Source organism: Leucopleurus acutus (assembly GCF_964270905.1).
Source record: "Leucopleurus acutus genome assembly, chromosome: 13".
Lineage (NCBI taxonomy): Eukaryota > Metazoa > Chordata > Mammalia > Artiodactyla > Delphinidae > Leucopleurus > Leucopleurus acutus.
Genome location: NC_139155.1, coordinates 27,408,604 through 27,436,568, shown reverse-complemented (window position 1 = coordinate 27,436,568; position 27,965 = coordinate 27,408,604). Strand labels below are relative to the sequence as shown.

Sequence of the window (27,965 nt, the reverse complement as noted above, 5' to 3'; positions counted from 1 at the left end):
AACTGATCTGGATAGACACCTATAGAGTTGCTGGGTCCTGAGGTATATTCATCTTCAATGTATTAGGTATTGCAAAATTACCTTCCAAAATGGTTGTACTACATCAATTACCACCAGCAGTGCATGAGGGTTCCCATTCCCCATAATCATTATTAACACATATATTTAAAATTTTGTTTCAGTGTGTGTACAATGGCATCTAATTATGGTTTTAATTTGCATTCCCTTGATTATTTGAAAAGGTTAAAAGATTATTTGGAAAGACATTCATATATATATTCAATACATACATTTGAGAGATTGGTTCATATATATATTGGCCATTTAGACCTTGCTCTTCCATAATTTTCCTGTTCATGTACTTTATCATATTTTTCTATTGTCTTTCCTTTGTCTATGGCTTTTAGCATATAGACATTTTTCTTGTTTTAATGGACTTTATCAATATTTCCCTTTGTTGTTTGTGCTTTTAGTGAATTGTTCAAGAAACTCCATCCTCAATTGAGATTTTTAAAAAGACACTCAAAGTTTCTTCTAAAAATTTCATAGTTGCTTTTTCACATTTAAGTCTCTAGTCCATTTGGAACCTATTTTTGTGTAGGATGAAAGGTAAAAAGATCTACTTTTATCTTTTCTCATATGGTTAGACAATTGTTTAAACATCAGTAGTTGAATATTTCATCCTCTTCCCTCTGATTTATACCACTTTCTGTGTATTTCTAGACTCTTTATTCTATTCGTTTATTTGTTTATCCTTCTATCCATATCTCACTGTTTTAGTTTTTAGAGATCTGAATGTTTTAATATTTGGCAGGGTAAATATCCTCATATTATTAATACTGTAAATATTATTTTCATTATTCAAAGTTATCTTGGCAATACTTAGCCCTTTGTGGACATGAATTTTAATAGCAGCTTAAGCTGTGGGATATTGCCTTTTGGGAATTTGACTGAAATTGCATTGCATTTATAGAATAGTCTGAGAAATTTGGATATCTTACTGAATTTAAGTCTTTTCTCATCCATGAACATAATATATTTTTCCATATATTTAGTTATTCTTGTGTATCCTTAAGTAGAAATCTTTATTTTTTTCCAGAATGTGCTTTTGCTAGTTTTTCTTAGACATATAATTGCTATTGTAAATCACATATTTTTAAATTAAATATTTGCTTGCTGTTTATGTTAATATTTGTGTATTAATCTTGTATCCAACACCTTTATTAAACTTTCTCATTGGTTCTAATGATTTTTAAGTTCTAATGATTTTATAGATGATCATTAGTTTTTATGAAAATTAAGTTTTATTTCTAAATGGGGCCAGAGGTTGAAGTTTCTTCTAATTTTATTGACTTGTGATCAAAGAGTATTGTCTCTATGTAATTGATTCACTTGCATTTGTCATTATGCACTTGAAAAGAATGTATTCTCTACCAGTTGGATTTAGGAATCTACATACTTCCATTAGATCAAGGCTATTAACTGTGTTGTTAAAATCTGCACCCATACTAAATTTTTATCCATTTGACTTATCAGTTACTGAGTGTTGTATTAAAATCTTCCACCATGATTATGTACTTGTCAAGTTTCTCCAAGGATTTTATTATTTTTTGCTTCACATATTTTGAAAATATGTTGTTAAAACTGTACAAGTTCAGAATTATCATATCTTCCAGGTTAATTGCTCTTTTTGTCATTGTATAATATACTTATTTCTAATGAAGTGTTTTGTCTGAAAGTTTAATTTGATGGATATTAATATAGCAGCACCAGCTTCTTTTTTGTAGTTGATATGTTCCTGGTATACTTTATTCCATTGTATATATTCTCAGACATTTATGTATCATATTTTTAAGCTGGATTTTATTTCTTTTAATTTAATATGAGAATATCTATTCTTTAATTGATGAGTTTAGTTTATTTCTATCTATTGTATTATTTACACACTTATCTTACTTTTTGCTAGTAGCCATGCTTTTTTTTTCCTTCATTTCCTGACTTCTATTTGGTTGATTGAGTCTTTATTCCCTTTTATTCCCTCCATTGGTTTAGAAATTATACATTTCTATTTGGGGGTGGTTACTTTTACAATTTTAATATGCATACTTGACGTATTAAAGTCTAAAGTTAATCAACTGCTCTCCTAGGGTAGGGGAATGGGCTACAACCAAGTTATGTTTTAACTCTCATTATCTCCTTTCTTTCTCAAAGATTGCTATCTTTTAGTGTTTAGGGTCCACATTTTCTCATGTCTTGATAATAGTTATTATTAGTATCATTTTTTATAGTCAATGCTTTCTTAAATTTGTTATATAATTATCATTTGGGGGGCTCACCTTTGTTTCTTGCATCTCACACTTTTCTTCTGGGTACAATTTTCTTTTTCTTAAAGTATATCCTTCAGTGGTTATTTAAGCGTGGGTCTATGAGTGAGTGGTCAGTCCTATTTCTCTTTGTTTGCTTGGAAATCCATTAATTTTGCCTTCACTCTGGAATGATAACCTAGTTGAGTACAGAATTCTAGGTTGATATATGTCCTTGCTCAGAAGATTGAAGTTTGGGTTTTTTTTGTTTGTTTTTTGTTTTGTTTTTGCTTTTTTTATTTTGGCCATGCCACACAGCTTATGGGATCTTAGTTCCACGACCACTGGACCACCAGGGAATTCCCAGAAGATTGAAGATATTATTCCATAAACTTATATCCTCTATAGCTTGCTGATAGGAATTTGCTATCAATCTAATTGCGTTTATAGAAAATAATCCACCAAATCTGGTTACTTTTAAGATCTTTCTCTTGACCTTTGGCTTCACTACAATGAATCTAAATGTGGATCTGTTTTTATTTATCATGTTCAGTGTCTTTTGTTACTTTAATCTGAAGAGTCATATCTTTGCTTAATTCTGAAAAAACGTGATCAGCCATTATCTATTCAAATATTTCCTCTCACCTATTCTATATATTCTGTTTCTGAAACTCCTGTTCAACATGTCAGAACTTATTCTCTCCTCCACATCTCATGACCTCTCACTGATATTTTCCAACCCTTTATGTCTCGGCCACATCTGCATGTTTTGTTTATATTTCTCTTACAGTTCAATAATTCTCTATTCAACAGTTTCTAATTGTGTCGTTTAACCCATCCATGAAGTGTTTATATTCAGTAACTATATTTTCATTTACTGTATTTCTGTTTGCTATATTTTTCATAGTGTCTTGTTGTTTTCCTTAACTGTTTGTTTCATGTCTATAGACAGTTTAAACATACTTAAGTTATAGCCTTTCTCAGATTACTCTATTACCTGAAATTCTGGAGAATTTAATCTTATTGTCTGTTGTGTCTATTGATGGTTAGTCATGGTGGATTGTGTCCTTGAGTGTTTTGTAGTTTTGGAACGTGAACTCATCTCCAGTACTTTATCTGTGGGAATCTCATGAAGTCTTGCAAGTGCTTCTGCCAAGCACCAAAGGGTATTACTGGCATTGAACGAATTTTCTGTACCTGAGGGGGAGGGTTCCCAAATCACACTTGTAGTGTAAAATCAGACCTCAAGCCCGCATGTGTGTAAGCCTAAGATATCAATTTCCCATTAACTGTCTTTTTAATCTAGAGCTCTTACAGAGATAAGTTTACTATACTGATGAGCAATTTTTTTCCTAGTCTATTTTTTCACTGAAGATGTTCCTGTGAACTTCAGGGATCCTGGCTTTATGTGTGGTTCTAATTTTTTGCATATTTTGCCTCATACAGAGCCAAAATATCATTGTCTGACCCCAAATGTGTATGGAAATCCATCCTGTAGATTGTTGAACATAAAGGCTCCCTGATTCCAAGATCCACAGCATCAATTCATAGCTGATACTTTAGTTTAAGTTCTCTCTTCATTTCTGACACCTGGAGATTTCTCTTTTTTCTTAAAATCCCAGCAATGCATTTTTATTATTTAATATACTGTGTCCAAAATTCATGTCTTTGTAGCTTTCTGACTCCTATAGTATTCCCTTAAATTGGCAGAAGCAGGACAACACCACCTGTCTCAGTTCTGCTGGCCTGAACTTCCTTCCAACACCGGCAGCTGTGTCTGTGCCCTCAGTTCCTGCTCCACCTATGAGGCGAAGTGTAAGTCTATCCCCTGGCCCCATTCTTGTCTGCCCCAAATCATGCAATGAATCAGGCCATGCCCAGTCACATCCCAAAATATAATTCAAGATGGGCATGGAGCCTAGGGAGATAGATAGAGAGTAAGTGAGGATGAGTCCCCTGGAGATGTGGAGCCTGGGTCTGTCTAGGATGCAGGATGATTTTAAATCAACCAAAAATCTAAGCACAACTTACTCTGAAAACACACCACACACACAAACTTGACAAGATGGACACCATGCTGCCCAAGGAAGGCCATGACAAACCACATCACAAGAAGAAGAGAGAGGCTCAACAGGAGAGCCTAGAGGAGACTGGAGTTGCCTTCCTCTTCCAGGAGGGTGGAAAACAGCCCACTTAAGAAGTAGTTCTGGGCATGGCTTTTGAAGAAAGGATTTCAAACCCATTACCTGTGTCTCCATACTCTCCAAAGATATTGATGAAGATGTCAGCATCAGTCCCTGCACCAATGACATCACCAGTGTACACCTTGAGTTCATACTTGTTACCTGGAGATGAAGACAGAGAAAGTCTCAGCTCATTCAGGTACTGAATAGAGAAGAACAGAGGCCAAAGTAGCTACCAACCATCCACCCTTCCCTCCAGCAATGCATGAATTGTCACCATTACTTTCAATAACCGAGCAAGACACAAGTCGCCTGACGTTGGTTCTAAATGGTCATGGCTGAACTGCGTGCAGAGCAGAAATCAGAGGTAGAGGGGACTTCTGTTTTTATCTACTAACTTGTTGCCTTGGGATGCATGAATCAACCCAAATACAACCAACCCACCACCAGCGTTTCTCCTCTGGATACTGAAATGACTCCCACTGGGTCCCCAGCCTCTACTCTGTCTTCTCCAATCTGTTCTCTATGCTGCATCACAGTATAAAAATTCATGGGGGAAAATTGATTATGCAAATAAAAATCAAATTTATATGTAAGTTGTCAAGGCCATAACCAATGCAAAGACCAGAGGAACCAATAATAGCTAGCAAATGCATGTTCAGGCATTACCTCATTTAAAGACCTGTATCAGCTTCCTGTATCTTTGCTGCATTTATTGAACAGAAATCCATTCTCTGTAACCCCAAAATGCTTAAGCCTTGGCCATGGCCTCAAGTCAGGGGGTGGTGGAGCTCAAGGTAAACTTGACAACATGTTGAGCCCTGCCCGGGTCTCCCCAACCGGAGCCTGCCTTAGGGTGGGGTAGCAAAAGCCAAGGATTGCTATGTGGTGTGAAATGGAGATTCCTCTAGATTTTCTTTGGGTGCCAACAATTCTAAGGGCTGAGGCAACTTTCCCTTCCCTTTCCCCTTCCTACAATAGCTTTCTATTTTTCATGTACCAGAATCTTTTTTTTTTTTAGATGTCTTATGCCTAATATATGAAGCTGATAAAAATTAGAGCTGTTTTAACTGAGGCCCAAATCAGAGCCCCTCTGCCCACCTCCTCCCTAGAGCCTTCCTTCATGTCCCAGCCCCCACGTGTCTTGCTCCTCTGTGTTGCTTGGCTCTGCCACGTTCTCTGTGCCAATGATTTCCAAGTTTCACCATCTCCTCCTTGTGCTGTTTGCTGTTTCCTGCAGGTGAGAATTCTATGTTCCTCAAGAACTAAAAAGAGGTCTGGGAGCAGGACTTCCTTCTCTCATATGGCTTCTCTCACGGCCCCTAGCGCAGTGCTGGGCACATATTAGAGTCTCACTGAGTGTGTTGAAAAGCTAATTGAATTGAATTTCCTAAATCTCAAAGTCTCATGAAGTTGCTCAGGGCAAAGGACTGAGGTGGGGAGGTGAGAAGAAATCTAATTTCATCCCTTCCCATCTCGAATCCTGTCCAGCAGTACAGGGCTGCCCTCTAGAGATGACACAGTGCAGAATCCTGCAGGGGACCCACGGAGGACACTCCACCCGCACAGCCCTGACGGCTGGCCTTTGACCTGCTGAGGACATTGAGCCAAGAAGGAGCAAAGTCTTCTCTTTCTCTCCTCAATCTTTACTTGGTGAAACCCATCCAGGGAGAGGGAAGACCCTCCAATCTTTGTCCCCAAATGAAGGCTTCAGTAAGACAGTTGTTCTCAGATTCCCACCCCTTCTTGCTTCACCACTAAGACTCTTCTGAGACGGGACACGGAGCCAGGGCCTTCAGAAGAGTCCAGACAGGCAAACCCCGGCTCAGTGACTTGAAACTTGGGCCACATTCAGGCTCCCAGGGGAGCTTGTTAACAAGGCAGATTTCCAGGTTGCCTTCCAGGGACCCTTCATCAGGGGGTTCATCCAGCGAATCCTGTTCTTGATCATCCTCCAAGGTGCACAGGCCTCCTGCAGGAGTTCTTTCCTCCTCTGGCTGGCAGGGCCTCTGAGAGCCACTCACTTTGGTTCAAGTCCTTTCTCAGGTGCAGTCCAGGGCTCACTTCACACAGAGGCAAAACCCCTCTGCAGGGCCGGTGGTGCCAGGGTGGCGTGGGGACTGGGAGAGGCTCTGAAAGCCACTGCTGAGCATCAGTCAGAGGGGCAACAGGACCCCAAAGGGAACTGGGCACAATGAAGCAGGAGAAAGGATGAGGGGGCTAGGGAATATTTGTGGAAGGAGTAGCAGACACTCTGAATCATTCCAGAAGGCGGAATTTGAATTAGTGGGTTGAATTACAAAGAGGAATATTTTAGCTCACCAAAAGAAACATTCTCTAATATGTAGGGCTATCCAACAAAGGACTGGGATGCCCTCGGGGGAAGTGAGTTTCCCAATCCCAGAGACACCTAAGCAGTCGCTCTATGCCAAGCACATTGGTGGGGAGCCACCTGTCAGGGATGCTGTGGAGAAAATGGCAGAGGGGAGGGATGTGAGAACACTAAGGGTCCTCTTCAACCTGCAATTCCACAACATTTGACCAGGAAAGGCAGCCTTGCAGACTATGGAGGGAAGCCAGGAGAACAAGGAAGCATCTCAGAGGATGGGAGAGGTACCCAAGTCCCATGCAGATGAGGCCCGGAAAGCAGGAGCCCATGAAGGGCTTTGGGAACACACATCCTCATCCTGGGAAAGACCAGAGAAGCAGAGTATCAGGGCCTAAGTGAGGCAGCAGGATGATAAGCCAATGGTCAGGGGCCAACAGGCCAGAGAAAGCTTCTAGGCCTTGCCAGGCGAGGCTACCAGGGGCCCGTGCCCAGGGATCAGGAAGCCAGATGAACAGAATGCAGGAGGAAGTCGATTCTGGAACAAGGCTAGACTGTCTTCTAAACTCTGTGGAACTTTCTACAGCAAGATGAGGTGCTGGGTCCCCATGTAGCTGGCTGGATGGATAGAAGATGACCCTTGATCACACTGAGGAGTGGCCAAGAACTGCCTTTTAAATCTGCTCTTTAAAAGGCCCCATAGGGCTTCCCTGGTGGTGCAGTGGTTGAGAGTCTGCCTGCCAAGGCAGGGGACACAGGTTCGAGCCCTGGTCCAGGAAGATCTCACATGCCCCGGAGCAACTAGGCCCGTGAGCCACAACTACTGAGCCTGCGCGTCTGGAGCTTGTGCGCCACAACAAGAGAGGCCGCGACAGTGAGAGGCCCACGCACCACGATGAAGAGTGGCACCCGCTCGCCGCAACTAGAGAAAGCCCTCGCACAGAAACGAAGACCCAACACAGCCAAAATTAATTAATTAATTAAAAAAAAAAAAGGCCCCATAGACAGACAAAGAATCTTCTTTTATTACTGTTCTCTCTCCCTTTTCCCATATTTCCTCTTCAGGCGGAACCCCATAATATCTGATTTGCCATTCTCCAAGCAAGCCCTAGGGCCCAGCGCCCATTCTAAGTTGTGATGAAGTGCATATATTGATGAAAGAATAAAAGCAGGGCTCCGTTCCCTCACCATTGGCAAACGGCCAGCACAGTACAGCAAGGCTTCCTCTTAAGTGTTCACATGAGAGCCCCCCAATTTCCCGTGATCAGAGTTTCAACAAACGCAAACTTGCCTTTCTGGCACAGTGGGTGGTTTGGCCAGGGGGAAAGGGGAAGGGCCAGGAAAAATCCCTGCCCCAGAGGCCAAGGGAGCAAGGCAGTCTGGAGAAAGATGATGAGAAGAAAGGTGGAAAGAAGAGGCCAGGAATGATTCACCTTCCCTGGCAAATAATACTAAACCTTCACACAGGGGTTGCAGTTCACAAGGCACTTGTGTGTCCTTGATGGAGTCTGATCCATGCAAGGGCCACGTGAGGAGGACAGGTACTGTGAACATTCTTACTGACAGACGAGGTACCGGGGCTCAGAGAGCAAGGTGGCTTAGCTGAGGACACACAGCTGCTAAATGTTGCCAGCAGGGCTCAAAGCCATGTCTCTTGTCTCCAAATCCAGGGCTGTTTCCAGAATACCTCATGGGCTCTCATGCTCTTGGCCAGAGGTCAGCAACATTTTTCTGTAAGTGCCAAATAATAAATATTCTAGGGCTTGCAGGCTTCCTGTGTCATGGAATATTCTTCTTGTTTTGATTTCTTTTCAACCTTTAAATATGTAAAAGCCTTTCTAGTCTCATGGTCCACACAAAGACAGGTAGAAGACCGGGTTTGGCCACCCCCTGCCCTGTGTTCTCTTGTGCTCTCAGGCACCGTCCTGTGTGTTTCTGGCACAGGACTGCAGGCAACTCTGTTCTCTGTGGCCTGGATGGGAACGGAGCTGCCTGGTGCAGGGGAGTCAGCTGCTGGTTGCAGGATAATCACAGCACAACCTAACCACTAGCTAAGCAGCTCAGGGCTCTGAAGGTGGGGGAACTATTGCCCTTTTTCTGTTGGGGTGGAAGGGGTGAGAAGAAGCAGGTCCTGTGCTCCGTTTTTCCTGCCCTTACAACGTTGTGTGACTAGGCTGAGCCTGCTGTTCCCTTGAGTCCAGCGGAGAAGGGGGTCTGGTCTGGGGTTTTCTGAAGGTGGGGACGATGGCAGGTCCAGTTCTGCAAGCTTTGGCGTTATGCCTTTCAGCTCATTGCCTGGTTGTGAACGAGCAAGGAGCAGAGATGGGGAGAGAGAGGAAGGTCAGGCTGGAGGAGGGACTAACAAGGAGTTCATCCCCCTTCCTGAGTGAGCATGGGAGAAACAGGGACTAGAGGTGGCCCACCCCAGCCCTAAAGTTGGCCTGTGGTTTACCCATTTGGCATATTATCTTTTATAAAATTCTCCCTAGAACTGATTTCTCTTTGGCCTTTCAGCAGGGTTACCATTAGCCCAAATGGTGCCTTTGTGCAAATTAGATAAAGGGATCCCTTCCTCAAGACACATTACTGCCATCTGTTGGATAACTGTCATAATAAATGCATAAATCTACAAGCTCTATGATGTGAAAGCTGTCTCCTTACATAGCTGCACTTGTGCAGTGCATAGCCTCTACATCTGAACCCAGCAACCCTACCTTTCAGGTAGTAGCCTCCTTCCACTAAAGGTCAGCGGGAGCTCGGAGTGGACAAACTAATTGAAACGTTTGATCTGAACAATATACAACAGATACAGATCACGGTGCCGATCACCTAGTGCCTTCCAAAGCCAAACAGCGTTGAGCTGGGGTGCTGTACAGATAGTATCATTTACAGCTTAAAGACAGATTGCTACCTCAAGGCCACATCATTGGGTTGTCTGTGTCCTTCTTGCCCTGCCCAGGGGATACCCAAGTCCAGCCTTGCCTTTGCCCTTTTTTGCTTCTGCATGCCCCATTGCAGAGGCACAAGGCTACTCCCTCCAAACAGGAAATCTGTCCCCTGCGGACCAGCCGGAAGCTGCATGTGCGGGCTTCCAGAAAAGGCAGGCACTGGCAGACCCCAGATGCCTCCTGCGCCGCCGGGTGTGCCAGCGGCTCCCACAGCCTCCCCAGCGCACTGTCTGGAACAGTCAGCACACAGCAGTGACGGGACACATCTCCAAAGAGCAACCCTGGGTGGCAGGGGGAGGCAGAGCCCTGAGGGGGCTGGAAGCCCCAAGTCCTGGTGCCGCGTGCACAACTGAGCCAGCTGAGCTGCTCATCGTGTGCCCAACAGCAGAAGCCTAGCAAAGACCCCATAACTAAGCCTCTGTCCCACTTGCCAAGGAAGAGACCATCCCATCCCCAACGTGGTTTGAGCCTCCGAGAAGCTCACGTGGTCCAGGCTTTTTCAGGAAGCAGAGAACCATGAATGAGCTAATGATGAGCTGACTGAGTTTCTTTCCCTGCCTTTCGCCCACCCCAGATCCTGTTTAATTAGAAAGTGGCTTTATTTATTTTGGCAGGTGAGACTGGGGAGGAGGGTTGGAAGGAGGATGACGGGTCTTGATTTTACCCCACCCCCAACCGCATCTGCCAGGTTCACACCCTGACACCCGGCACTTCCGCTCACCCAGAGCAAGGATGCCAACACACAGAAGTGAGATCTCACAGGCGCTGCGTGGGAGGAGATGAAAATGGCAGGGAGAGAGATTCAGGGGGGGCTGCCCTGGGGGTGGAAGCCGAGGGGGAATGTTCTCCCTCCAGCCAGGGAATGCCCCTAACTACTCAAGCCTGCATGGGTATGGGGAGAATGTGGTCTGCAGAACCCAAGGATGGGCGGCAAGGCTCCATGCTGAGAGCTAGGTCATGGCCACTGATCAGTGAATGCCCTCCCAGGCCCATGGGCTCGAATTCTCCCTCCCCCAGTGCTGTCCCCAGACAGTTTCCTCCTTCTTCTCTTGAGTCCAGAGGCCCAAATCTGTCACCCAGATTCACTCTGTTCTTTAAACAGGACTGGAACACCTCTGCTTTCTCTATAAGGCCCTCGACTTCGCTGCCCTTGCAGACACACCCACTAATCAATAGATAGCTAGTGGGAAGCAGCCGCATAGCACAGGGGGATCAGCTCGGTGCTTTGTGACCACCTAGGGGGGTGGGATAGGGAGGGTGGGAGGGAGGGAGACGCAAGAGGGAAGAGATATGGGAACATATGTATATGTATAACTGATTCACTTTGTTATAAAGCAGAAACTAACACACCATTGTAAAGCAATTAGACTCCAATAAAGAATTTTTTAAAAAATAGATAATAAGAGCCTCCAGGGCTTACTGAGAACTAGTGTGGGCCAGCACACCTATTATCTCCTGTAATCCTCACAACGACTATTGTCACCATCTACTGATGAGGCAATCTATGGAAGCAGGAGGTTGACACGAGTTTTCACAGTTGGAAAAGATTGAAACCCACACCTGGACTCAAGGGATCCAGACAAGAAGGCTCTCTCCTTAGCTGTCATTACACCCACCTACCGGCTGTAGCTTAAACCCCAGATTCTCTCTGAAGGGCCCTACCTCCCAAGCCCTAAGTGCTCCATTCCAGAACTTCTGGGGTCTGCATCACTTATTTGGCACTTAACACTTGCTAGAACACAGGCCAAGGGTTGAACGCAGCTGAGCCTGGTTATACAACATTAAAACATCACTCAGTCATGAGTAGTCGCTCTTGGGTGGTAATCAAGAAAAAGTACTCTGCTCTTTTCATCCCCCCCACCCCCAAATAAATATACAGCTCACATATTTCCTAGGAAACTGTGATGTCAGCCTAACGCTATCAGGTGTTTGACAGTATTGAGTAGATAAGCTTTTACTCCACCTCGTGCTCACCTCCCTCACTGCCAAGCCCCACAGAGCTATTTCCACACGCACCCCCATTTCTCGCCTGCCCCACTCCTGCTGCGCTGCCGAAGGTCCTTCCCTTCCACGTGCACACTCAGCAACTGTGGCTGCATTTCCTCTCTTTCCAACCCAGATTCCACTCCATTGCTGGAGTTTATCCTCCCACAGTGCTGGGAAGCCAGCACTTCTCAGTTGCTGCCAGAGGTGAGTAATACGTGTCCAAAGACTTATCATTCTGTGAACCCCTTGAGCCAACAATTCAATCCCTGTGCATAACAATTAGTTTATGCTAGGAAATAATTGTGTTCATAGATTACCTAAAAAGATGGCTATCACAGCACGGTTAGTAATAACAAGAAACCGAGAACAACTTAAAAATATCCAAAATGAGGGATTGTTGGGGGTGAATTACAGGATTCGCTCATTCATGAAATACCATGCAGCCATTTAAAATAATAGTTTAGAAGATTAGTCAATGCTATTAAGTGAAAAAAATTGGATATAAATCTGACTATAATACAATACCGTTTTCCATCAATATATAGTGTTTAATACATTCATGCACAAAAAAAGAATAGAAAAGAAATTCACCAAAATGTTAACAGAGGTGTCTCTAAGGCTGTCCTACACAGTGATTAAGTTCAAGTCTCTGGGTTCACTTTTGGCTCCTTCACTTATAAACAAATTACTTAACCTTTTTGTGCCTTTGTTTCCTTCACCTGCAAAATGGGGATGTGATAATACCTCCCTATGTCAGAAACATACAAACAGCTTATACAGCTTAATTTAAAAAAAAAAAGAAAACAAAACAAAGAAACCAATCAAAACATGGGCAGAAGACCTGAATAGACATTTTTCCAAAGAAGACATATAGGCACATAAGGCCAACAGGCACATGAAAAGTTGCTCAGCATTGTTAATTATTAGAGAAATGCAAATCAAAACTACAGTGAGGTAACACCTCATTCCAGTCAAAATGGCCATCATCAAAAAGTCTACAAATAACAAATGCTGGAGAGGGTCTGGAGAAAAGGGAACTCTCCTACACTGTTGGTGGGGATGTAAATTGGTGCAGCCACTATGGAGAACAGTACGGAGGTTCCTTAAAAAAACTGAAAATACAGTTACCATATGACCCAGCAATCCCACTCCTGGGCATATATCTAGAAAAGACAAAAACTCTAATTTGAAAAGAAACATGCACCCCAATGTTCACAGCAGCACTATGTACAATAGCCAAGACATGGAAGCAACCTAAGTGTCCATCAACAGATGAATGGATAATGAAGATGTGGTACATATATACAATGGGCTATTACTCAGCCAGAAAAAAAGAATGAAATAATGCTATTTGCAACAACATGGATGGAACCAGAGATTATCACATTAAGTGAAGTAAGACAGACAGAGAAAGACAAATATCATATGATATCACTTATATGTGGAATCTAAATAAATGGTATAAATGAACTTATTTATGAAACAGAAATAGACTTACAGACATAGAAAACAAACTAATGGTTACCAAAGGGGAAAGAAGGGGAGGGATAAATTTGGGATTAACAGATACAAACTACTATATATAAACTAGATAAACAACAACGACCTACAGTCTAGCACAGGGAACTATATTCAATATCTTGTAATAACCTATAATGGAAAAGAATATGAAAAACACTTGATGCTCAGGGGAGGTGTCAAGTAGGAAACCATTGGTGGCTGGAATGGACACCCACAGGCCAAGGCAATATCTGTATCATAAACTCACATTTTCATGATTACATAATACAGCTCTGCGAAAGTGCAATTTCCAAAAATAGAAACAAAGGTTATTATAAACACCTATTTGAAAACCAAAATAACCAAGTATGGGGCAAATATACAATTCCATGCATTCCCCCAAAGGTTCTGGCTGGTTGGTTGAAAGAGAATGTTGCTGGCAGTGGTCCCAGGGAACCTGAGGCCACAGTGAAGCTGCGAATTTGAGGGTCTGTCCCCAGCTTTGTGAATGAGACACTGTGCCACCAAGACCCATCAGTTCCTAAAGTACCCTCATTCTGTTTGAAAGCCTGGCGAACTCCTCACCCATGAAGTCACAGATTGAGCATCACCTCCTCTATGAAGCCCTCCTGATTCCTCCTTCCTCTATGCTTCCATTGGCCTGGGTCATCCCCCACCTACAACACTCTATCACTTTGTACTGTGATTATTTACTGGCCTGACTCTCTCCCCTCTAGACTCTAAGCTCCTACAGAGAAAAGGCCTTACATATTTACCCTGAGCCCAGGATCTGGTGCAGAGAAGATTCCCAATAAATGTGCACTGCCCACTGAATCACTGAATGACACTGGAGGAGCATGAGCTGGCCTCTTGAGCCCAAGGTTCTAGCTCTGCCTATAGTTACACTGTGTGACCAAGAGCAGCTTGCTCAACTTCCCTGGGCTTCTGATCTCTTCTCTGTAACACGGAGGAGGGTAGATAAGGTCGTTTTGGGTACTGAAATTATCTGGTACTCTTCACTGGGGCCTCATTCAAAGCAGTTCTCTTCTTCCCACTCTTTCCGGAGATGACTTTCTGCAACGCGAGGTGGTAGCAGATGGGGTGGGTGGGAAGCTGCTGTGAAGTTCAGAGGAGGAGAGCGCTGCGGGGCTGGCCCTGCTCTCCCCACCCCGAAGCCCTCGGGGCTGTGAGTCCGTGGGCCCAGGACCACCTCTGTAGGGTTCCAAGGAATCATGATTCCCATGAAACAGCCACAGCAAATAGAGCTAGGGGACCCTGAGTAACATTTGAGCTGGGTTCGGGGGAAATGTCACGGAGAGGGAAGGGGTTTGGGAAGAGCGGTGCCCCTCGCAAGCTTTGGCTGCCGTCAAGGTCATGAGCCTATCCCCAGTTGTCTAGATGATCCTGCTGGATTCTAGAGGGGATCCTGACGCTTAGTGCCTCCAAAGTCCTTTCTGAGTCTGAGAGGCCAGAATCTTGAGTCTGTGCATCTCAGTGTCAGCGCAAGCCTAGATGTGGAAGAAGCAGCAGGGGGAGAAACACTGGCTTTGTAACAACAGCGACAACCAGACTTGCCTCATGTACTGAGCATTTATTCTATGTTCTGCACTGCACTAAGTCCTTTAACGTTCACTCCCCTAATTATCCAGCTCAAGCACTTTCTGAAGTGGGAATTAATGTTATCCCCACTTCACAGACGAGGAAATAGAGGTAGAGAGATTAAGGCATCTGTTCCTGCTTAACTGGTAGAAAGGCAGAGCCAGGTTTTGACCACAGAGATTGGGGGTTCAGAGACAGAGCTCTTGGTGGGGAGATGGGCATGTGCAAAAGAATAGAAAGTAGGGGGTGGGGATGAAATGGGGAAGAAGCATCCACTGTAGAAGGGGAGGGGCCAAAAGCCAATCTCCTCCTGCCTCCGTAGAGGAAGGCTAGCCCCAGACAATCCTCTGTTGGCTTGTGAAAATAAACACTCTACTAGTACTGAAAAGACCCAAGAGGCCATCTGGTGCCCCTGCTCCACAGAGGAAGAAACTGAGGACAGGAGAGGAACTGAGCTCTGCCCCATGTCCCATCCCTGCTGGGGGCAAAGACAGAACTAGAACTCAGGGTGCACAGCCCATGTGCTTTCTGACCCAGAGAGCTATATTTTTAAATTAATGATCTAACTACTCTATGATATCATCCAGTAGAATCTGGGAGTAGGTCAGGGCTGCCGGTTTATTTGGCAGGGCTCTCACGATGGGTGTCTTTTGCATCAGTCACCCAGGCTGCTTGCATTTGCTCCTGTACCATGCGGTTCTCTGGCTGGTCCGTAATCCACTGCAGGTCAGCACAACCTGCACATGCCCCTAAGACATTAATCACGATCCCTTTCTTGAGCGGTCCTTTTTTCAAATGCACCCTGGGCACTGTGCCCAACACAGTCTTGCCAAGACCTGGTGCACACCCGGAGCTGTGTGATAACCATTGTGTAGCACAGCCTGGGCTGGAAATTATAACCCAGTTACCTGATGAAATAAACAGGAGTGGAAACAGTGATTGTGCCAGAGGAACACAATGTCACTTTTACCTGGTCCCCAGCTCTGGGCAACTTTGGGCCCCCAGCACTGGCTGTCTCATTTGGTAGAGCCAAAAAAAAAAAAAAAAAAAAGCCAATCCATTTGCTCCAGACTGGGAAGCAATGAGGACATCATCTGCCTCCCCGCCGCCTGCACACTGCACGCAGCCCACCTGCCCAAGCTGCTGCTCCTCCTTGTGGGCTCCCTTTCCTCCAACTACCAGCCCCTCAGTCTCTGTGGAGCACAACACAAAACTGGCTGCAGGCGTATTTATTATTAATCCACCAAAGAAGACTAAACGCTCCTTAGAAGAGGGTTTGTCCCTAAAGAACAGGTCCCAGCTGGGAGCAGGGGTGGTGGCCGGGCCCACCTCACTCCGGGCCCTTCGGAATGCAAGGGCCCTCTCGGCTGTCAGTGAGGCCTGGTCTGAAGCCCTGATGAGCTGTTGTGCCTGGGCTCTGACAGCCCTGGGGTGTGCACAGCCCCCAGGCCAGCTGGAACTCAGCTCCTGGCTTCAGAGGCCTGTCTCACTGCCAAGCTGGCAGGCTCTCCTGTTGCAATGTGGGCTCAGTACTGACTTAAGCCACGTGATCAACTCAGTGCTTTTCAAGGTGGGAGGGTTTGTGGGTTGGCACCAGGATGGGGACAATTACTTGGCCAGCAGGCAGGAAATGACATCATATTGGCAGTGAGAAGGCCATGTCTGCCCTAAACAGGTCTTGCCCGTGCCTCCCTACCGGTGAAAGCCCCTGGCTTACGCTCCTTCGAGCCCCAACACTGGGTCACCCCAAATCTACTCCATCTTATCCTGCCTGTCTACCTCCACATCCCCACCCCTGATCTTTCAGTGCCACCCCATCCCACCTCCAGCTTCAGGAATGTGCCCTGAGCCTCCCTGGGGCCAGAAAGGCACAGGTAGTCCTGCGTTCTCAGCCTGTGTAAGTCTGCAGTGTGCTTATCAACTGCATGTGGGTGCTGTGCCCCATGAATGTCACACTAAAGGTGACCCAGCAACAAGGGGATCACTGGGCGGAAGAAACATGGAGCCAGGTTAAAGGGCCGAGAGATGCTTAGCTAGCAGAGTACCAGAGGAAGCTAGTGCCTCAAGGGACCTTGGACAACATCTGGGTTTTCTGGTAAGATGAGAAGGCAGCCCAGAGGACAAGTAACTTGCCTAAGGGGCACAATTACAGAGGGACAAGTCTAGAAGCCAGCTCTCTGTGCCCCAGGAGAGCTCTTTCCACCCATCTCTGCTGCTGGTCTTCATGAGTGGGTGTGTCTGTACACAGCCCACACACGCACGAGCCCGCATCCTATCGATCTTCACCCAAGCCCCACCGAAGTGACCAAGTGCGCAGGCACAAGTGAAAGTGTTACCACAGAGAAACCTGAGCTTAGCTGGAGACACCAGATAGGCACTTATTAAGGAGTTAGAACCCAAAGAGGCAAATAGCGGTCTCTGAGATATGGTGTTTCTCAGCCATTTATCTATCTCAAAACTCCTGAGGGCTATAGCACACCCCCATCAGCCACAGTGGCTCATTCTGGCTATAGCTGATTCAGCCAGAATGTATCTGAACCTCAGGGAGCAGGTGGAAAATTTCCTCCTCTCTGCCCATGAGATTCCTTACACATCCCCTAACTGCCTTTGGGGTGGGGGCCCTATGCTGAGAATCACTGCACTACAGTGGAAGGCACAGACTTCACTTTCTCCAGAGTTTGCAGGGAGAGAAAAACCCAAGGCAAGGGCACAGGTGATGCTTTCCAGAGAGGCTGGGGCTTTAGACCCAATGGGGTTTGGGTGGCATGGAGAAATCAGAAGGAGAGGGTGAAATAGAGCAGGTGAGGGGGAAGAGGCATGGGCCCTGATGTTTCCTCTGACACTGGTATATATTTTAGTGGGTGATCCACAATTTTCTCTCAAACTGACTTGAGACAGATGTCTGGGAGAAAGGAGAAGCCCCCAAGGCAGCAGGCAGGCAGGCAGGCCCTGGGGCTCTGGTGAGAGCAGTCCTATTCAGTCCTTTTCAGGGTAGCTGAGGTGGGGCCTGAACCCCAGAAACTGCTCTCAGTAGTCTGGCTTCCACTCCACAATCTGGGAGTAGGTGGGGAGAGGGTGTCTCATCCTGTCCCTCAGGCTTCAATCCCATTTCCCATGGGTCCCTTGAAACCTCTTCATGGTTTATTAGTGCCGGAGAGAACAGCTTTCAGAGTGCTGCCTGCCAGACACTAGAGCCAACACAGTCTGAGCAAACAGGTTGAGAAAGGGGAGTTGCTGGCCTGAGATGGAGAAACAGAGGAGGAGACTACTCAGGGTCATGGATGTTCACCTTGACCTTCGTTGTAGGTGCAAAGCGGAGATAATAATAGACCTTACTTCCTCAGGGTGTTATGAATTTTAAATAAGATACTATCTGTAAGGTATATGCACACGAAGACACAGTCTGAAGAAGGATTTTGTCCATAGCTAGTAGGTGGCGTCGTTGGGATTTGAACCTAGGACTCTGTGACTTGAGACGGGAGCTCTGAACCATCATGCCCTCCACCCTCTTTGTGAATACCTTGTACTATGGCAATGTCTGTCCTCTCTTAGACTGTGAGCACCTTGAGGGAAAAGACCATATTTTCACCCTGACCCAGAATCTAAGAGCAGCTCGGGGGGGGCATCACCAATGGCAGTTGCTAATGATGAAGCTTCAGTTCGAGGGCTGGGAGACTGTCCTTAGATCTTGTCCAAGGGCTTTCATCAGCGTGTAAATGTCAATGCCCCTCTGGGTTCTGGGTGTCAAAAGGGTGAACCATTCCAGACAGGATGAAATAAATCCTCTAGGAAGGGAATTAGGTGTCCATGTCAATGGAGGTGGGGGAATACAAAGAACCAGATGGCAGGAGGGAAAATTCGCCACACTTCTGGAACGATTCGATAGTCAGACTGTGTTTCCAGGTATAATCAACACAGATATGCTGAAAAAGCAGCTGGCAACCCTCCCCAGGCCCCAGGAAGCGCCAGGACCCCCGACACCCATTCTAAGAAGGAAATGAGCATAGAGGTGGCTGCAACCTCCCTGTTCAGGCTGCATATATATCTGAGATGCTTAATTAGGAGGTGTGATGTCTGCCTGGATCATTTTTTTGTTGAGATGTGGTGGAGAGCCAGCCAAGATTGGGACACCCACACCTGCTGACTCACGTGGGGATGAGTCAGGAGAATCCATAGGTTTCTCCAGCAGCCTCTAAGCCCTGGGCAAGGACTGAGGACTTGGGGTGGAGAGAGCAATTTCATCTTTTCTTCCAGGTGATTATGGTGTAGTGTCACTGTTAAAAATACTTAATGAGAATTTAGCGTGCATTAAAAGAAGCAGGATGTAAACCAAATGTCCATTAACCAATGAATGGATAAATAAAATGTAGTATAAATATAAAAAGGAGTATTATTAGGCCATAAAAAGAAATGAATTACTGATATATGCTATAACATGAATAAACCTTGAAAACAGGGCTTCCCTGGTGGCGCAGTGGTTGAGAGTCCGCCTGCCAATGCAGGGGACACGGGTTCGTGCCCCGGTCCGGGAAGATCCCACATGCCGCGGAGCAGCTGGGCCCGTGAGCCATGGCCGCTGAGTCTGCGCGTCTGGAGTCTGTGCTCCGCAACGGGAGAGGCCACAACAGTGAGAGGCCCGTGTACCGCAAAAAACAAAAACAAAAAAATAAAACCTTGAAAACATGCTGTATGAAAGAAACAAGTCACAAAAGGCCCCATATTATATGATTCTGTGTATATGAAATGTCTAGAATAGACAAAACTATAAAGATAGAAAGTAAATTAATGGTTGCCTAGACCTAGGGAGTATTGGGAAGGGTGTGTTGTGAGTGACTGCTAAAGGGTATAGGACTTCTTTTGGAATGATAAGAATGTTCTAAATTTGATTGTGGTGATGGTTGCACTTCACAAATATACAAAAAAAGATTGAATGTACACTTTAAGGGTGAATTATATGGTATGTGAAGTATATCCCAATAAACAAAAAAAGTAGAAAAAAAGAAGCAGGACATCAAGGGACACTGAATAGCCAAAACAATCTTTAAAAAGAATAACAGGCACTTCCCTGGCGGTCCAGTGGTTAAGACTTCGCCTTCCAATGCAGGGGGTGCACATTTGATCCCTGGTCAAAGAGCTAAGATCCCACATGCCTCAGGGCCAAAAAACCAAAACATAAAACAGAAGCAATATTGTAACAAATTCAATGGTCCACATCAAAAAATCTAAAAAATAAAATAAAATAAAAAGAAGAACAAATTTGGAGGTCTCAGACATCCTGATTTCAAAACTCCTACAAAATTACAGTAATAAAAATGGTGTGGTACTAGCATAAGGACAGACATTTAGACCAATGGAATATAACAGAGAGCCCAGAAATAAACCCTCATATATATGGCCAAATGATTTTCAACAAGGGTGCTAAGACCATTCAATGGGGAATGGTCTTAGCACAGTCTTTTCCACAAATAGTGCTGAGAAAACTGAATATCCACATACAAAATAATGAAGTTGGACCCTTACCTTTCACCATATACAAAATTTAATTCAAAATAGATCAACAACCAAAATGTAAGAGCTAAATCTATAGCACTCTTAGAAGAAAACACTGGGACAAAACTCCATGACATAGGATTTGGCAGTGACTTCGGATATGACACCAGAAGCATAAGCAACAAAAGAAAAACTAGGTAAATTAGACTTCATAAAAATTAAAAACTTTTATGCACCAGCAGACACAAATAGCACAAAAGGCAGCCCATGGAATGGGAGAAAATATTTGTAAATCATGTCTGATAAAGGGTTTATATCCAGAAATATATTCTGGATAGACTCTTACAACTCCACAAGAAAACAAACAACCTGATTAAAAAATGGGCAAAGGACTTGAATGGACATTTCTCCAAAAAGATATACAAATGACCAATAAGCACATGAAGAGATGCACAACGTCACTTATCCCCAGGAAATGCAAATCGAAACCACAGTTGAGCCACCACCTCACAACCATTAAGATGGTTATTATCAAATATAAACAAATAAAAACCCCAGAAAATAACAAGTATTGATGAGTGTGTGGAAAAATTGGAATTGCTGGTAGGAATGCAAAATGGTACAGCTGCTGCGGAAAGGAGCGTGGCAGTTCCTCAAAAAGTTAAACATAGAATTACCATATGATCCAGTAATTCGACTTCTGGGTATATATCCAAAAGAACTGAAGGCAGGAACTCGAACAGATATTCGTACATCAATGTTTACAGCAACATTATTCACAATAGTCAAAAGGTGGAAACAACCCAAAGGTCCATTGACAGACAAATGGATAAATAAAATGCGGTCTATACATACAATGGAATATTATTCGACCTTACAAAGAAAGGAAATTCTGACACATGCTACAATGTGGATGAACCTTGAAGATACTATGCTAAGTGAAATAAGCAGTCACAAAAGGACAAATATTCTATGATTCCACTTATATGAGGTTCCTAAGTAGTCATTTTCAGAGAGACAGGAAGAAGAATAGAGGTTACCAGGGGTTGGGGGGGGGAGGGGAATATGGAGTTATTCTCTAATAGGTACAAATTTCAGCTGGGGAAGATGAAAGAATTCTGGAGGTGGATTGTAGTGATGGTTTCACAACAATGTGAATGTACTTGGTGCCATTGAATGGTGCATTTGAAAATCGTTAAGATGGTAAATATTATGTATATTTTTCCACAATAATATTTTAAAAGAAGCAGGCAATGGAGTCAGGGAGGCCCTCTGCATGCTGTTCTGACGAGGCCCCATCTGAAACACAGGGTTCTAGCTTGGGAGGCACGTTCTTGAGGGGCAATGATAAACCAGCGCTGCTTAGGAGCCAGGCTGGGGAATAGCCACAAGAGGAGAGGCTGAGGAACCTGGGGGTGCAATCCTGAGAGGAGAGAGCCCTGTCTTCCTATAGCCAAAGGGCTAACGTGAAAACCTCCTGTACCGGGTGAGGGGAGGTCTGAATCAGATTAGCAAACATCTCAGGGAGACTCATGGGGGTTTAATTTCAGGCTGATCCTTCTGACAACAAGTGCCACTCATCAGTGGGATGGGTTGCACTGGGAGGTTGGGCAGCATTCCCCACTCAAGGAAGGCTAGATTTAAACCAAAGCTGGAGAAGCAACTGGCGGGGATGCTGTGGAAGGATTCCTGTGACAGCAGGAGGCTGGGCCAGCTGACCTCCATGAGCTCCTCGCTCTGATCCCTCAGGCTCTGGTCTCTCAGGTGCCCTTGGTCTTGCCCTGTCCAAGGGGCAGACAGAAGGCACATTCCACCAACAACTAGTAGCCCTGCCTTCTAGTCCCAGCTCTGTCAGTGATTGGCTGTCTGACCTTGGATGAGTCACCACCTCCCAGGGCCTCAGTTTACTCATTTGTGTAATTAACACCTGCCTGCCTTCCCTCACCCCCACCCGCAGAAGTGTGGCAAGGACAAAGTGAAGCAAAGACTCATGAAGAGGAGAGCCCAGATACCTTCGCAGCCCTCCTCCCCTCCCTCCTGGCCTCTGCTTTCCCTTTCTCTCAGAGCAGGGCTGGTAGTGTTTCCAAGGATGCAGTTTGCACACCACTGGTGGTATGTGGGATGCTAGGGGTGATACATGAGGCTTATCTAATGTTGCATATTTATTTTAATATGTGCTAATTATCCTTGATGTTTGTAGCAAAGGATAACAATAAAGTTTTTAATGATAGCTATATCCACTTTTTTTTTTTTTTTTTTTTTGCGGTTCGCAGGCCTCTCACTGTTGTGGCCTCTCCCGTTGAGGAGCACAGGCTCTGGACGCACAGGCTCAGTGGCCATGGCTCACGGGCCCAGCCGCTCCACGGCATGTGGGATCTTCCCGGACCGGGGCACGAACCCGTGTCCCCTGCATCGGCAGGCGGACTCTCAACCACTGCGTCACTAGGGAAGCCCTCAACTTTCTTTTTAAAATATACTTACAAGTTAATATAAGTTGTAAAAAGTGAGTTAAAGAAGAGTAATAATAACGAAAGTGATATTTGAATAAAGCAAAAGTCTTGAAGGAGGAATGTGAGTGGCTGGGATTTGGGAACCCCAGATGGATTGGGGAGATATAACAGCCTGGGCCCCCAGGCCCCAGCAACATCCTCCCAGGCCTGGTGATCAGATGCAAAGAAGACCAAAAGACAAAGCCTTTTTGGTTGGTCCTATTGCCTGGTTCCCTTAAGGTGCCAGATTTTACCAACCGATTGACAACTAAGAAATAGAACTAGGCTCTTGGATCCTCCATCCACATGACTCTGAGCTGGTCGACTTCTACCTCCTTCTTCTTGAACCTGCTGTCTCTGTTCATACTCGTGCCAGTGGCTCCCTGAGGAAGAGGACAGCCCTGACTCAGCCATTCCCCTCAAGGTGGTAGGAACATGTTGGGTCCCTCCCCCAAAGTATACTTAAACAGAAGCCTAGAGAGGAAATGCCAGGCTCTGTGCCACACGGCGAGGGTGATATTCTTGTCCGGGGCAGCAGTTCCAGTGCACCTCGGCTTAGCTTCTGCACCAGGGAGGGCAAGCTCCCCTCAGGCACTTGTGTCTTTAAGCATCATATGCGAGATCCCCTGTAGAGGAACCATCTAGAAAACTAATCAAGGCCCAGTCCCCTCCACTCCACTATTATCTGCTAATCACCTTGGTCAAAGGGTCGGTCGGTCAGCCTGGAACACCAACCTTCCCTGAGGAGCTGGAATGAAAGAAAGTTCCAGCTGATTATTAGCCAGAACTTTGGGAGATGGCCCTTGGGGGTGGGGAGAGGGGAACAAGGGGAGGAGGGCATGGAATACACTCAGAAAATGCCCCCTTTCCTCTCTCCTCCTTCTATTGTGGCCCACATCGCACATTTTGAAACATTTTTACCTGTCAAACTACGAATAAAGAAATAATTATCTTCCCCATTTTGATGATCAAAGACCTCCAAACACCAAGTTAGTATAATTCCAGGTGAAAAGAAAAGAAACTTAACCTTTTGTTTACCAACACAGTCCCTGAATATGTGAAGATCATTTTTTTCATTCCCTCTCCCAGAATCTAGCCTGGAAAGACTAAAAACCCAATGCCCCCCAGCCCATAAAGGAGAAGGGAGCCCAGTCAGGCAGCCTGATTCAGAGACTTTAAGAAAACACTACCCTGGACAGTTCTTGTGGAAAGTTGGGGAACCACTGAGTTAATTCATTCTTTCTCAATGGTGATTTTCAGAAGCTCTTCTCCTAACAGTGGAGCAATGGATTTTCATGTGACCAAAGCAGAAGGTTGGATAAGGAGCTAAAAGGAGGGAAAAGGCCAAGAAAGGGGAAACTAAGAGAACAAAAGAGAAAGATGGCAAGCTTGACAATTTGCTAAGGATTGATCCTGATAAAGAGACTGGATCAAGGACTAAAGTGCTTAAGGTCTATAGGAGAATTGGTGAAATTCACCCCAATAGAAAAGACAGGCACGGGGGGCATGGGCAGACAATTCTCACACACACACACCACAAATGGCCAATAAACATATGGAAATGTTCAACCTCACCAGTAATCAAAGGGAGAACATTGAAAAGCTCCTTTTCCAGAATGGCCATCACCAAAAAACCTACAAACAATAAATGCTGGAGAGGGTGTGGAGAAAAGTGAACCCTCCTACACTAGAGGTGGGAATGTAAACTGGTACAGCCGCTCTGGAGAACAGTATGGAGGTTCCTTAAAAAACTAAAAATACAGTTACCGTATGATCCAGCAATCCCACTCCTGGGAATATAACTGGAGAAAACCATAATTCGAAAATATACATGCACCTCAATGTTCATTGCAGCACTATTTACAATAGCCAGGACATGGAAGCAGCCTAAATGTACATCAACAGAGGAATGGATAAAGAAGATGTGGTACATATATACAATGTGGAAGATATGGTACATATATACAATGGAATATTGGAATGGAATGAAATATTACTCAGCCATAAAAAGAACGAAATAATGCCATTTGCAGCAACATGGATGGACCTAGAGAGTGAAGATGGACGTACTGACTGAAGTAATTCAGAAAGAGAAAGACAAATATCATATGACATTGCTTATATGTGGAATCTAAAAAAAGGGTACAAATAAACTTGTCTATGAAACAGAAATAGAGTTACAGATGTAGAAAACAAACTTATAGTTACCAGAGGGTAAGTGGGGGGAGGGATAAATTGGGAGATTAGGATTGACATATACACACTACTATATATAAAATAGATAACTAATAAAGACCTACTGTATAGCACAGGGAACTCTACTCAATACTCTGTAATGGTCTATATGGGAAAAGAATCTAAAAAAGAGTGGATATATGTATACATATAACTGATTCACTTTGCTGTACACCTGAAAGTAACACAACATTGTAAATAAACTATACTCCAATAAAAAATTAATTAAAAAACATAATAAAAGGCCCTGTTCCCATCCAGTTGGGAAATTAAACAATACTGCCAGCTGTTGGCAAGGCTGAGTGGAGTGGGTGCTCCTGCACAGCTGGTGGGACTGTGCACTGATGGGTCCTTTCTAGCACACTTTGGGAATACCCATTAAAAGCCTTAACCCTGTGTATTCTATCTGACCTAGAAATTCCACTTAGGAATTTATCTTAAGGAAAGAATCATTTATCTGTGCAAAGATTTAGGTGTATTGTTCATAATAGTATTATTTATAATAACAAAAAATTTAGAGGGGGAACACAGTATAAATGTCCAACTATAAAGGATTCAATGAATAAATGATGGTATCTCCCTACACCAGAATGCTACAGAGCCATTACAAGTAGGGATGTTGAGTGACATTTAATGGCTTAGAAATATACATGCTCTAAAACAGGAGATGTTGTAACAGCCCATCCTTTCAAACTATATATTCATAGAAAAGACTAGAAATAAGTGTGCAAAAATTTCACCAGTGATGTTTTTCCAGGTGATGGGATTACAGGTATTCTTCTTATATAATTGTGTTTCCATATTTTCTAAATTTTCTGCAATGATCAAATTTGGCTTTTGTAGTAAAAGATGGATAACATATCTTTAAAAAAAGAATCAGTGAAGTTGCAGGTTATTGTGATGGGGACAACAGAGGAATGGGGCAAGTATTCAAGGTCAGCTGGGAGGTGGGACATAAGAGGTAGACAGAGAAATTGAGAGCTGAAGTCCATTGGAAGAGAGGATATGTTTATGTGCTCAGCTGGGGTGCAAGAGCCAGTGGCACTTGGAGACCACTGGGTACGTGCTGGGAGGTGAAATGTGTTCTACTGGGTGACCGTGGGAAAGTCACTTCTCTTCTCCTGGCCGCCAAGTTCCTTTCCCCTCCGATGGCCCATGACTCTGTGCAATCAGGCTATTATGATGACGGTACCCACATGTGATGTCCCCTTATTTGAAAAGACAAATATGTTCAATAATGGGGTGAGGTGAGGTCAGGACTTTAGGTGACAAAGGAGTGATAAAATAGGACATGAGATACAACGTGCATTTTTATATGCTTTGATCCCCTGCCTCCCATTTTTCCTGTAGAGCTAAAAATGACTGAATTTAAGGATTTGGGCCAAATGTACTTGAAATAAGTTGTTTTGCTCCTCATAAAATCAGGAGGAGTTGGGGGCAGCACGATGGAACTCTGGAAGCTGTAGATTGCGATTCACATCCACCATGGCCCCCTGGCTGGAACTCACCTTCCTTGGTCATCAGAAAAAAAGCTAGGGAACAGGAAGACAGGGAAAACTGTCTTTGAACTCAGAGAGAACGCTCCATAGATACTCATCAACAAGAGCTGTTGAAAACATAGGGTACACTCAGGGCTGTGCCCATTCCTCCATCACGGCTCCAGGACCTCCTGCATCTCCCATTTCCATGAGCCCCCAGAACTTGCTCTTGGGAGGGACCCAAGGAAGAGCTGGGGCTTCCCCTGGTCCCTAGCCAACAGGAAGAGGTGGCAAGGGGTGATGGGGCTGCCCAGAACAAGACAGAGGCCTGGGTGAGCCCAGTGCAGGCAGGGAGGGATGGTGGGCAAGCCAGCCTGGGCACTGACCTCTGGGCACGTCCATGGGGTTGAAGCTGGCCAACAGGTCGCGACACCACTGGCGGTCACCCTCCACCTTGCTCAGCCAGTTGTTGCAGTTGAAGTAGTAACGGAGGTGAGGCCGCTTCATGTCGGTCACAATCACACGGTCCAGGTACCAGCTGGCGTGCAAACCTGTGTTGTCATGCTCGATCCTGGTGTGCAGAAACAGACACCCGCACCATCACTGGCAGAACAGAAACGATGCCCCTTCCATACCGAAATACCCCAATGTTTGTTCCAAAGAGAGGTTTAATCATTTTGATGTTGTTGTTACTTTACCTCTCCAACATCAGTTTCCTTATCTACAAAGTGGGGACTCCTTGCAAGGTGGATGAGCTTATGAATGAATGTTGCACCGTTACATTGCCCACAAGGAGATATTGCCTTCCATGGAAAATCCAGGATTGCTAAGGCTTGCAGCGGGACCATCTTGAGCTTCCCCTCTCTCCCTGACTCCCAGACACACCCCCACACCCCAGATACTCAGTCCCACCACCCAGAGTATCCCCCATGGCCACATGGACTGGTGTTGCCCCATAGAAATATCACTTGAGCTTCATGTGTGAGCCAGATAGGTAATTTTAGATTTTCTAGTAGCCACATTGAAAAAGAAAGACACTGGTGAAACTAATTTTAATAATATAATTTGTTTAATCCACTTATCATTTCGGTGGGTAACCATGTAAACATCTATTAATGAGTTATCTTACATCCTTTACTTCATACTAGTTTTTCAAAGACCTGGTGTGTTTTTGCACACACAGTGCATCTGGTTTGGGCTAGCCACATTAGAGTGATCAATAGCGCCGTGGGGCCAGGGGCTGCTGAGCTGGGCAGCAGAGATCCAGACTTTTCAAAATCTGGCCCCCATTATCTTCTGCCACTTCCTACAGTCCTCTTCAGCCTTGGCAGTCCAGTTTTCTCTTTGAGGCCCAGTTTCTTCCCCAGAACTTGACCCTTGGACGACCTCACTTTGCACCAAGCGTCCCATCACATTGAGGCCTTACAA

The 27,965-nt window shown here is 44.9% G+C and overlaps 1 protein-coding gene across 3 annotated transcripts in view; it reads right to left on the bottom strand.

The window, feature by feature from the left end:
- LOXHD1 (lipoxygenase homology PLAT domains 1) overlaps positions 1-27,965 on the bottom strand; it is a gene marked incomplete at both ends in the record, with an annotated part of 200,986 nt that overhangs the window by 158,670 nt on the left and 14,351 nt on the right. For all 3 annotated transcript variants that reach the window (XM_082852690.1, XM_082852691.1, XM_082852692.1), the window contains 2 exons: positions 4,550-4,648; positions 26,924-27,108. In XM_082852690.1, coding sequence (XP_082708816.1) covers positions 4,550-4,648; positions 26,924-27,108 — 284 coding nt within the window. The remainder of the gene's footprint in view (positions 1-4,549; positions 4,649-26,923; positions 27,109-27,965) is intronic.